This window comes from Cricetulus griseus, chromosome 6 (genome assembly GCF_003668045.3).
Source record: "Cricetulus griseus strain 17A/GY chromosome 6, alternate assembly CriGri-PICRH-1.0, whole genome shotgun sequence".
NCBI classification, from domain to species: domain Eukaryota; kingdom Metazoa; phylum Chordata; class Mammalia; order Rodentia; family Cricetidae; genus Cricetulus; species Cricetulus griseus.
The window spans coordinates 22,479,412-22,491,128 of NC_048599.1; the positions used below are offsets into that span (position 1 = coordinate 22,479,412).

At 48.1% G+C, this 11,717-nt stretch overlaps 2 protein-coding genes across 3 annotated transcripts in view; one reads left to right on the top strand and one right to left on the bottom strand.

The window, feature by feature from the left end:
* The window catches only part of Samhd1 (SAM and HD domain containing deoxynucleoside triphosphate triphosphohydrolase 1), a 44,113-nt gene extending 41,830 nt beyond the window's left edge, over positions 1–2,283 (top strand). Inside the window, exon 16 of the mRNA XM_027421281.2 lies at positions 243–2,283. Within this exon, the coding sequence (XP_027277082.2) occupies positions 243–347 (105 nt within the window). The 3' untranslated portion in view covers positions 348–2,283. The remainder of the gene's footprint in view (positions 1–242) is intronic.
* A 755-nt stretch (positions 2,284–3,038) lies between these two features.
* Tldc2 (TBC/LysM-associated domain containing 2) overlaps positions 3,039–11,717 on the bottom strand; it is a 10,199-nt gene continuing 1,520 nt past the window's right edge. The window contains exons 3-6 of one of the 2 annotated variants that reach the window (XM_035447156.1): positions 11,056–11,208; positions 8,488–8,583; positions 4,685–4,758; positions 3,039–3,456 (exon numbers count right to left, since the gene is read on the bottom strand). In XM_035447156.1, the coding sequence (XP_035303047.1) occupies positions 3,321–3,456; positions 4,685–4,758; positions 8,488–8,583; positions 11,056–11,208 (459 nt within the window). In that variant the 3' untranslated portion in view covers positions 3,039–3,320. The remainder of the gene's footprint in view (positions 3,457–4,684; positions 4,759–8,487; positions 8,584–11,055; positions 11,209–11,717) is intronic. The other variant, XM_035447157.1, reaches the window with a different exon arrangement.

Here is an 11,717-nt window from a genome sequence, read left to right on the forward strand (position 1 = left end):
CTTTGTTTTAGAGGAGACTGGGAAAAAGAGAAGCAAGAATCCAGTGTAGCTTCTGTTTCTCCAAGAGTCCCACATAGGTGTGTGAACTCAGCCAATTCTTGGCAGTAGTGTGCTGTGTCTCAGTCATAGACACAAGAAATCTGTGTGCAGGACAGGGGTATGTGTGCCTGAGATGCAACCCAAAATACAATGATGGAAACAGGCTTTTCTCTGTGCCCTGACTTTCTCTCTCTCTTCAATAGGATGGTGACATCACAGCCCCACTTATAACACCTCTGAAATGGCAAAAAGAAGCTACAGGTCACTGCCAAGAAGCATCCAAAGTCAAAACATGCCTAAAATTTTAAGTGAATGCTTGCAATTGGTCCTTTATGAAACCCCTCTTCACAATTAAGTTAGGAAGTATAATCAGAGTCCACTAGTGATTTTTATTTAGTATTTTGAATGTACACACATGATGAAGGGTAAGTCATTTTTATTCAGAACGAAAAATGGTAATAGTAGCAAAAGTTTGCTATGCTTACTGTGGAGTTCAAATGAGAATGACCCTATAAACTCCTATAATTGAATGCTTAGTCACCAGGGAGTGACACTGTTTGAAAGGATTACAAGGATCAGGAGGTATGGCCTTATTGGAGGCAGTGTGTCACTGGGGGTGGCCTTTAATGTTTCAAAAGCCCTTGCCAGGTCCAGTCTCTCTTTCTCTGTTTGTGGGTCAGTAGCGCTCAGCTACTGCTCCAGCACCATGCTCCCCACTGTGATGATGGTGGACTAAGCCTCTAAAGCTGTAAGCAAGCCCCCAATTAACTGCTTTCTTTCACAAGTGTTGCCTTGGCCATGGCATCTCTTGACAGCAATAGAACAGTGACTAAGACACATGCTATGAAAAGTATGAGCTTCTGCATTTTTAACATTAATTGAAGCCTTTCTCCTTTAGCAACCTATTTTTTCAGGATAACTCCCATTTCTTCTGAACTCTTGGGACAAATGATTCTCTTTTGTTTTTAATTTAGAAGTTGAGACAAGGGCACAAATTGAAATTCAAAGTTGAAATTGTCACACACCACATGGTTAAAAAATAAAAATCCTAGCCCCCCTGAAAAGGTGCCCCTCACCCTGCTTCTCCCAGGAGAGAAAGCCACCAACCCCCTCTATCCCTGTTAAGTGCCAGGCTGGGGGAAAATCAGGGGGAGCTCTTTGTTGAGAGGAATTGAGGTGTGCCAGGCAAGTCTTCTACCACTGTCCTGCAGCTCCACCCCTGTCTCCTAGTGTAACCCTCCTGCCCCTGCTGTAGGAGGTGCTAGGGTCAAAGGGTACCTCACACCAGGCTGTCTCTGAATCTGCTGTGGCTGTAGCCCCAGACAAGCTCAGCTTCTTTGCACCTGAAACCATTCCAGTTCCAAGGGACATACTGCTGCCATCCTGGGGACAGACCTTCTTCTACCTCTTCGGAGTTGGACTGGTCAACTGTTCAGAGAACACCACAGACCCCATCCTGACTACTCACACCTGGGATTTCACCACCAATACTTCATTGCGTTTACAAGTTTCAGAATATTCTGGACTGTGTTTGTGAACGTCGTGGCCACCCTGTGGGTCCCAGGTTCCCCCATGTAGCCTGCTGCTCCTAGCAGAACAGAATGATGATGGTTGAGCAGTCACCCATGCTGCTCCCCTCAGCCGCGCTGTGCACAGCTTCACCCAGAACCAAGTCTAGTTGGAGCCAAAGGGGGTAGAAGTGCTGGAGACATGGGCCGCAGGGATAGAGAGCAGCAGCTGCAGATGACATCTTAGTGACGACGCTCCCCTAATTCAGGTGGCAGCCCTGGAAGTGAGCAGCTTGAGTATACCTACAGGTTGCCTGTGTGTGCCACCTCTCCCTCTGGGTAGCCAGGTTCGATTTTGTCTACTTGTGGGTAAAAGAGTACTTGGTGTGTCTGCCTCTATGGGTTCATAAACGCACAAGGGAGGTGCTAGCTTGCCCCTGCAAGCCACGTGCCTCTATCAGGGAGATGGCCAGGGGTCACACCTTCATACGCCCAACCTCAATGTCAAGAATGATCTATTTTTCTGCTACTATTGGTTTATTTTTGCTAGTCTTATTTTTAAATCCTTGTGGTTTATTCTGGAATTTTGTAGTCCTAATTTTGTACCGTGGTATCCTGGAAACATCTCTGACCCCTTTTATGCACAAGACAGCTATATTGTATGCCTTTGAAGCTTTTTTCATTGTGAGTACCTGTATTGTTTACAAAACTGCATAAAAATGGAGATTTTAACAGATTGGGCCTCCAAGTCACTGAACACTGTCAGCTTGATGTAACTAGAACCACAGGTTGAGTGATGGTGACTTCAGCTGGGGGACAGAAACAGCTACAGTAAAGCTGTCATGAATGTACTTCTATCAGAGGTATGCTCCTTAATTACCATCTCCTCACACCCTGTGTGCCTGGTTTGGATTCCTGTGCAAAGGAATATGTTTTCTATAGGACCCCTGGAGATGTTTCATGGTGTCACAACACTGTGTTGGGTCTGTAAGACATTAGTATTGATATAGTTTGCTCCCTTCCAGCAGGAAACAGACGCTGCATGAGACAGGTCATGGAGCCTTACTTCACAAGGCTCTCGTGTCTGAAAATGAACTCTTTCCTGTCTGCAAAGGTTCAGCGTCTTTGCCCAAATATACATATTGTTCATTTGTAGCTTTTACTGCTCTCCCATGAAATCAAGTAACAGATGTTGTGAGCACCTGACCCATTGGCAGCATCCAACTCCACCTGTTGGCTTCTAGAAGAGACAGCAAGGCAAAGAGTGAAACGATGCTCCTATTCTTTATTAGTTTCTAGTAGCTGAGCCCAGGTTTCTGAGGCTTGACAGCATTCAAGTAAAAGTAATCTCTAAAACACAAAATAGAAGTGTGTGTGTGTGTGTGTGTGTGTGTGTGTGTGTGTGTGTGTGTGTGTGTGTGTGTGCTTGTATACACACCCTACTTGTTTGGAAGGATGGAAATGTTATTGATGTTTGTTTGTATTGGCTTTTTGTTTGTTTGAGTCTTCTGAGTTCTCTAGGAATTGTCCTATAAGACAAATGCCATGCTTCTTCAGTAAGAGTATCTTTTACACCTTCACAGTCAACTTGTTGAAGAATAGCAGCTGCCCCTGTCCCTGACCTGTGTTTTCAGGCCATAAGGAGACCGGCTGAGAGCCACAGCCCATGTGAGGGTTCTTCACCATCCTGAGTCAGGCAGAATGACTGTCCTGTGTGAGGAAGGTCTGGGCAGCATCTGAAAGTTACGCAAGCGTCTCTGGTCGTGGGAGGTGTCAGCTCAGAGCCCAGGCCTCCAGCTCCTCGATACAAAATTGTTCCTGCCGGGCCAGCACTTCATTGTTGAAGGTAGCACAGGGGTAGCTTCCCCCATGGTACAAGTCTCCATCTAACCACAGCCCGAACTGGCCACTAAAGAGAAGATGAAATGGGCTGTAGAGATGGCTCAGTTGATACAGTGTCTGCTACACAAGCATGAAGCATGAGGACCTGACCTCAGCACCAGCATAAAAATCCAGGCAGGGGCTGGGGCTTAGCAGTTAAGAGCACTCACTGGCTGTTCTCCCAGAGGACCCGAGCTCAATTCCCAGCACCCACACGGCAGCTCACAGCTGTCTGTAACTCCAGTTCCAGGGTTTCTGATACCTTCACACACATAAAGTTATATATATATATAAAAAAAGTAAGCAGGGTGTTGGTGGCGCACGCCTTTAATCCCAGCACTTGGGAGGCAGAGACAGGTGGATCTCTGTGAGTTTGAGACCAGCCTGGTCTACAAGAGCGAGTTCCAGGACAGCCTCCAAAGCCACAGAGAAACCCTGTCTCGAAAAACCAAAAAAAAAAAAGGTCAGGCAGGTCACATTCTATCTGCAGCCCCCCCATCACAGAGAGAGTAAAGACAGGCTACAGAGCTTCCTGGCCAGCCAATCTAGCTAGTCAGTGAGAGATCTCCAAAGATATGGTGGAGATAGACTGTGGAACACACCTGATGTCAACTTCAGTCTACACACACACACACACACACACACACACACACACACACACACACACACACGCACGCCAAAAAAGGAAATCTTGCCACAGTTGTAGCATATAGTAGGCGTATGGGACTGACCACCATCGTCAGCCTTAGCCATTGTATCTCCATCATAGTTCTCATCCAGGACTGGGGGGGAGGGAGGGTCTCCTCACGTTGTGCTCTATAACATCCAGAGCATTTTTTTAAACAATCCATTAATTTTAATAACTATAGACCATGGTGTAGCCATCACCTCAACCCTGTTTTGGGACATTCTAATCCTCATGTTTGACAGAAAACCTAGGCTGGAAGCAGAAAGTAGCTGGTGTGTCCTATACCCTGCTGCCTCTCCATGGAGCTGTGCTAATGTAGGAATACTTTAATTCAGGTACAACTTAATGTGCTTCAATGTGAAGTTCAGACTAAGATGACACTAACCAGTTGGTCCACTCTCCTCACTTGAATTAAAGGAGGGTTGGTTGAGTGTGGGCCAGCTGTTGGGCTGATGCTAGAGGGCACCTAAGTCAGCTTGAAAGACTCAGCTGTCCCTTCCACCTGCAGCACCCTTGGGTGGAAAATAGGCCGCCCCAAGATATGGAAGAGGGGGACAGGGACACACACCTTCCACTGCCCATCATCAGTGAGTCCAGGTCTCCTTTCACAAAGAAAGAGTTGCTTCCTGTCCACTTAAAGACCTGGTGAAAAGAAAGGCTGGGTTACTTTTGAGTGCTGTCCTTGCAGTTTGACTGCAAGCCACATGGTGACAGTGTTGTGCAGTGAAATCTTCAGTGAAACCAGAAGATTTCCATTTCCTTGGACTCCACCCCTTATGCCCTCTGCCTTGGATCTCCTACATCCTAGCAGTTCCTTCATGCTAGCAATAAAACAAAACCTCTGAGACTTCCTGCTTTCAAAGACGGAAAGAGAGGAAAGAACAGGCCTGGAGTTGGGGTGAAACTGCCTCCCAGCCAACTTATCCCATGACCTCCTGTGACTTCTCTGTCCCACCATCTGGGGGCATAGCCTTCTGCTGGTCTTGTCCCCCTCCATATACTGCCCACAGTCCTCTCCATAGTGTTCTGAATGGCCCATCCCAGCCCTAAATCACTCTGTACGTCTTCTAAAGCCTTCGGACTCTCCCCACTGTGAAGGAGACAGAATCCAGCCAGAGTGCACCTGCAGCCGTCCCTCTCTATCTCTTACAGACTGCACCTGAGCCAAACTGACCTTTCTGTTCAGGGCCTTCCTATTTTCAGACTCCTCTGCCACAAGCTTCCCACAATCCCGTCCTCAAAAGTCACTCCTTACCCTACAATGTGAGTGTCATTACAGACAGCCCCTGTTTGATATCCCTAGGCATCTACCCCCTCTGAGACGATGGCTCCATTCCTGTAGCAATGTGTCTTGTCTCTATCCACCCCACTACAATCTAAATTCCAGGAGAACTGCCCAGGTGCCCTGCTAGACTCATCAAATAAAAGTGAATATCTAAGAGCCAAATTGGGTAATTGAAACAAACTTATAATATGTTGCTTCCTGTAATTGGGGGGCACAAACGCTAGGAGCACCCCCACCCCCCACCCCACCCCCGCCACCACCAAAAAAAAAAAAAAAAAAAAAAAACAATCCTGAGGAACAGAAAGATAAAGGACCAAGCTGAGAAGGGATAAGATAAAGTGAACAAGTGACCACAAGAAGACAGATGGGATCGCCCAAGACTATTGTACTTCCTCTGCTTTCTCCAAGGACATGTCCTTCTAATTTAAAAGAGCAAGATAAACATTGCTACAGAAGAAACCAAACCAAGGCAAAGTTCTTCCTGTAATTTTTTTTTTTTTTTTTTTAGCACTTACACACCAGGCACAGTTAGGCATTGAGTAGAATAACAGACATAATGACCAAAACATCTTCCTCATACAACACTTCAGGAAGAGATAGATCAATAAGAGAAACGGTATGTTATAAATGCTAGTGACAGAGGACACACAGAGAGGCGATAAAGTTTTCAGGGAATGGTCATTTAAAATAAAGTAGTCAGGGGCTGGAGAGATGGCTCAGAGGTTAAGAGCACTGACTGTTCTTCCAGGGGTCCTGAATTCAATTCCCAGCAACCACATGGTGGCTCACAACCATCCGTAATGAGATCTGGTGCCCTCTCTGGCCAGCAGGCAGACATGCAGACAGAACACTGTATACATAATAAATAAATCTTTTTTAAAAAATGAAATAGTTCCTGCGACAGCCATAGTAGGGCAGTCCTGGTGATTCAGTGGAGGCGCGTGCTGACTAGAACGGCACATGCAAAGCTCCAAGGCAGGGGTGGGCCTGTGTGTTTGCCTTCCAGCTTAGGCCAGCATTGCTGGGGCAGAGTGATGGGAAAAATAAATAACCAGTATTAGAAAGAGGTGGAAAAGAGCTTTCAGTATGTGGAGGACAAGAGAAGAGCCTCAGAGGAAGCAAGAGAGGCCATCAAAGATAACCAAATCCCCAACTCTGATGATAGGAACCAGCAAGAGGCTCCAACAGGAACTGTGGTACAAGAAGAATATTCGAGAACTTTGGAGTTCTAGTACCAGCGCAGGAAGGAGGGTGTCAGTGATCAGCCTACAGTCTTGGTGGCCCTGAGTAACTGACCCCTTTGCATCTCTCGCAAGAAGGGAAGGTGGCTTGCAGCTGATAGAGGCTGTGCAACAGACCGGGTATGTAATTTTGTCATTAGTAAGGCGGTCCACACTCCTGTGACAGTCTTGTGAGACTGTGTGGCAAAGTGTATTTGAGGGTGTCTGTGCATTGAAGGGGAGACCTAATAGCAAACAAAAGCCATCCACAACTACTTCTCCATCCATAAAAGTATGAACAAATAGTTCTCAAGGGCACACTAAGCAAATACATGTTCTACCTCACACACGGACCCTGTCCACCTTGTGGTTCCTGCATGTGCACACAGCCACCCCCACCCCATCCTCTGCCTCCAGAGTGTCCTGCCTGAATTCACATTCTAGGGTTGGTTTCCACATCTCCCTTCACCACTGACTGAGTCAGACATGTTACCAACCTCTCTGTGCCTCGGTTCCCTCATCTGTAAGATGGGGCAATAACAGCATACACGTGGAATTTTTCCCCCTGAGACGGTGTTTCTCTATGTATCCCTTGCTGTCCTGGAACTCACTCCATAGACCAGACTGGCTTTGAACTCACAGAGATCCACCTGTCTCTGCCTCCTAAGTGCTGGGATTAAAGTCAAGCACTGCCATCCACCTCCCAGTCATCTGTGGCATTTTTTTCAATGACTGAATGTACTATTTTGTGGGGTGGTAAATGTGGTCCCGTGAGTTACTATTTATGGTAAAAGTTGCATGTTCTCTGCCTGTCACACAACACTCGGAAGCTTCAGTCGGCCAACAACCCAATGATAGAAAATGTTTATCTGTAAGATGTTTGGGACTCTCTGTCTCCCGCCTTCAAAAGCCCTAGCTCTTCAGCAGCTTGTGCCCTCTGAGGTTCCAGTCACCTGTGCCTGTCACTCACCATATGGGGACCCAAGCACTGAATCACTCTCCTAATTCTTTCCCAGCTACCCAGTGAACATCGTGGTCCATCCACCTGTCTCCTCAGCCCCTTTCCTCCTCAGTTTCAATCTCCAGCCGATGTCTTCGTGGTCACATCTGGCCTTGTCCTTAGCAAGGAGTACAAAGGAGCCCCTCCAATTCATTTCAAGTGGGCCTCTCCATCTACCCACTCCTTCCTGTTGTCCTGCACACTGTTCAGCTGCTGTCACTCCTCCAAGTATTTGACCTCGAGGAGACCCCTCCTCTATGGCTCCACCTTTGTTCACCCTTCATTCCCTCTGGCTTCGCTGGCCTCCAGCCCACTCTAGGCTCTGTGTCCATTTGGTATTTTTCACTCCATCCTACCCCTTTCCCATTGTTTCCTGTGAATGGGGGCTGCCAAGAGCTGGGTCTGAGAACACTGGCCGCTCTGGTACAAGCCTGGCCAGAATACTGCTGAGGAAAAGACAGGGCAGAGATGGCATCTTCCTGCCACTACCAGACTGGCACACTCTCTGGGGCTCTCCTTCTCACACACAGGGACTGTGTGATGCCTCCTCTCTCCTCCAGCCTTCATGTGCATACCTCAGAAGAAGCCACTGGAAAAACCCTCCCCCCACACTTCAGCTCTACCTGCACTCAAAACCCATCTTGTCCTTTTCACCCTGTGCAGAGCAGCACACCTCCTCACTCAGTCAGCTCATGCTTTCTGGAGATCTTGATGGGCAGTGAAGGGCACGTCCATGCCCGCCATTGCCCTGTGGAGAAGTAGACAGGAGGCAGGCCAGCATGAGGATGGAAGCTGGGAGCCACTAGGATCCCCAGAGCTGTGACCTGTCATAGCCCTTCCTCCATGACAGAAGGTGGGAGCCTCACCTTTAGCTGTGGGGAGAAGGAGAAGAGGAATGTCTCGCCAGTACCATAGAAGCCTTTGCTGAGTCGGATAGCTGAGGAGGAGAAGGCTCCAAACATCTGGGAAGCAGAGGAAAGTGTAAGAAAGGATCTCTGAGTTCACCAGCCGCCTTCACCAGGCTTGGAAATGCACTCAGCTTCCAGGGCTCCGGGGAGCTGCATACAAAGCTGCATAGGCTGTCTCCAAGGCCACCAGCCTGTCCTCTTTCCCACACTCCACAGGAAGAACCCTTGCTGGCTGCCTCCCCTGAATTGTCCTGACTCTCTGCTCTCTCTCTCCCTCTCTGTCTGTCTGTCTCTCTGTCTCTGTCTCTCTCTTTTTCTCTCTCTGTCTTGGGGGGGTGTCTGTCTATCTGTCTATCTGTCGGTTTCTTTCCCTCTTCGGGGTCCTGCTGTGTAACCAAGGCTGACCCAGAACTTAACTCAATGAGAGCCTTTACAGGCATGTGCCATGTCCAGCTTACCATTTCTTAAACATACTGTGTGTGTCTGTGTTGTATGAATGTGATTTGTTCAAATGTTTGTATAGGTGTACACACACACACACACACACACACACACACACACACACACACACTGTATGTATGTTCCCATGCATACAGAAGCCAGAGACCAATATGGACTATCATCTTCCTCTATTGTCTTCCATTTTTTGAGACAGGCTCTCACTAAATCTGGAACTGACCAATAAGACTGTGTGGCCAGCAAGCTCCAAGGTCTTCCTGTGTCTGCCTCCCAGTGCTGGGGTTACAGGCATATCCTTCCACACACAGCTTTTTACATGGCTGATGGGAATTGAACTCAGGTTTTCATGCTTGCCTGGCAAATATTTTACTGATGGAACCATCGCCTCAGCCCCCAAATATGCTTATTTCATACAAGTACTGCTTCTAGAAAAGCTGGCAATAATACACAAGCAGAAAGAAAATGAAATAAGCCATAGTCAAATCCCCCCTCTCCCTCCCCCTCCCCGAGAGGACTTCTGTCACTTCCTCCTGGCACCTGTCCAATGTCAGTACACAGACTTTCCTACACACTGACACCCCACACATAAACTGTTCCCTTTCAACTTTCTGCCCCAAGTTCCAATGTACAGAAGAGCACAGGTCTGGGGGTGTAGCTCAGTTGGGAGAGTGCTTGCCTGGTATGTGCATAGGCTCAACCCCAGTACCACCAAAAAAATTACTTTTTAAAGTCCAAAACAAGTACAGATGCCTTCCGAGTTAGACCCAACAGGGAGTTTGCTGTAGTTCTCATACTGGCTTCCTCTCTTTCTTCTCTCAGGCCCACTTGACTACTATGACCCTTCGTTCCTAATACACCAGCTCCCAAGAAAGGGGCTTACTCTTATGTAACCCCAGTGCTAGTGTCACACCTAAGAGAACTACCAATAATCCTGGCATTATCTATTTGTATCATTGTATATTCAGTTGTCCCCGACCGTCTCAAGTATGTGCCTCGCAGCCTGCTTAAAAGAGAAAAACACATGTTTCGTGGTTCTGCATCTTGCTTCTCACCTGCCTGCTATTTGTCTGATGGACATAGCCATCTTCCTTCTGTGGGATGGCTTCTGGGGTTGGGGTGTGGATCATCACAGTACTGCTCAGAGGCACCATGGGGTGCAGGATTTAAGCCTAGTGCTTGGAGAAACTTTTCATAATACATAGTGCTCTGCATGAAGGGGCTCTGTCTGAACAGGGTAAGTTTCTTGGCTCCCAAGCATGAAGTCTTCCCAGACAGACTCCTGTCTATGTGGGGGATCCTTGAGATCTCTTCTAACTCTGGTATGTTCCTTCTGTAGAGGAGCATTTGAAACCAGCTCTCAATCCCTCCCACTTTTTGCATGGAGAACCTGCCAGCAATTCTATTGTTGGAGTGACCACGTGGACTTTGGGCAGAACTGTCAAAGTTCCTCTTGTGGCATATAGCCTTGGCTGTCCCCTCTGACTTCTTCCAGTTCCTTCTTCCCCACCAGCTGGGGATATTTGCAAAATGTGCATCCATCATTTAGATGTAGATTGCCTGCTTGACTTTTGTAAGAGCCAGAGGTGGTGACATCTGCCAGAGGCAGGATGATCTGGAGTTCAGGATCACCATAGGCTACATATAGGGTTCTGAGCCAGTCTGTGTTTTAGTGAGTGAGCCCCTGTCTCAGAATAAATCAAAACAACCCATCCATGGTCTTGTGCTTGCAAACATAAGGATGCAGTTTTGCATGGCCTCAGTGGTTAGCTGCTCAAGGCCCCCCCACCACACATACACAAAAGAGATGGGCCATTAACTCTAAGCCTGCTGAATCATTTCCAACTTGATCCCACCTGTCTCCACATCACCTAACCTGGTACATAGAAGTGGTTTCGGATACAAGAGTGAGCATATGAGGACCTGGCTCCAAGTCAGACGGGTCTCAGTGCTGCCGTCCTGTACCTTACAGGTGATATAATCTGTTGTCTCTGCTTTCTTGCATCTCACTCTGCCCTGGGCAGTACCTATGGGTCTGGCTGGGAGCCCCTGCGCCCTGGCCCAGCTCACCTGCCCATCCTGGTCTTTCAATAGTAGCAGCGTTGGCCCACTGTGACCCTCCATCTGCCGGTATAGTCTCCGAAGACTGAAGCCATCCCTTGATGTGCAGAAGACCAGACTCCAGGGGTGGCCAGTGACTCTGGCGGGTAGGTGGAGACTGAGCTGGAGGCAGAGCTAGAGCTGAATGGAGAGATTGCCTCCACCTTCCCTCCTCCCACCACTTGGCCTTTTACTCTGTCCAGAGCCTTTGTGCCTGTTATCTATAGCCCTTGGAGCTAGTTTTTGTTTCCATTTTATAGACAAGAAAACTAAGGTTCAGAGGGATGAAGAGTAGAGGGCAGAGCCAGGATTCCAACCCGGGGCAGATCTCTGGGAACTCACCTCCATCCCTGGTCCTTACAGGATAGCTGAGAGGCTGACCCCTTTGTCCTGATGCTCCTTTATGTGTCTGCCCCACCCCAGCTCTGGCTTTTGTCCCCAGGATCCATGTCACCCTTGCTACATTCCCCAGCTCTACCCAGTGATAAGGGTGACTAGAGAGGCCAGGGAAGCCCAGGGAGAAAGCATGACTGATTCAAGATGACACTGAGCTGGGGACATTACAGCTGGGACGCCAGCACCCCTGATGGGAAGAGGTTCAGGGCTGAAGTACTACTACATAGAATGTGCCC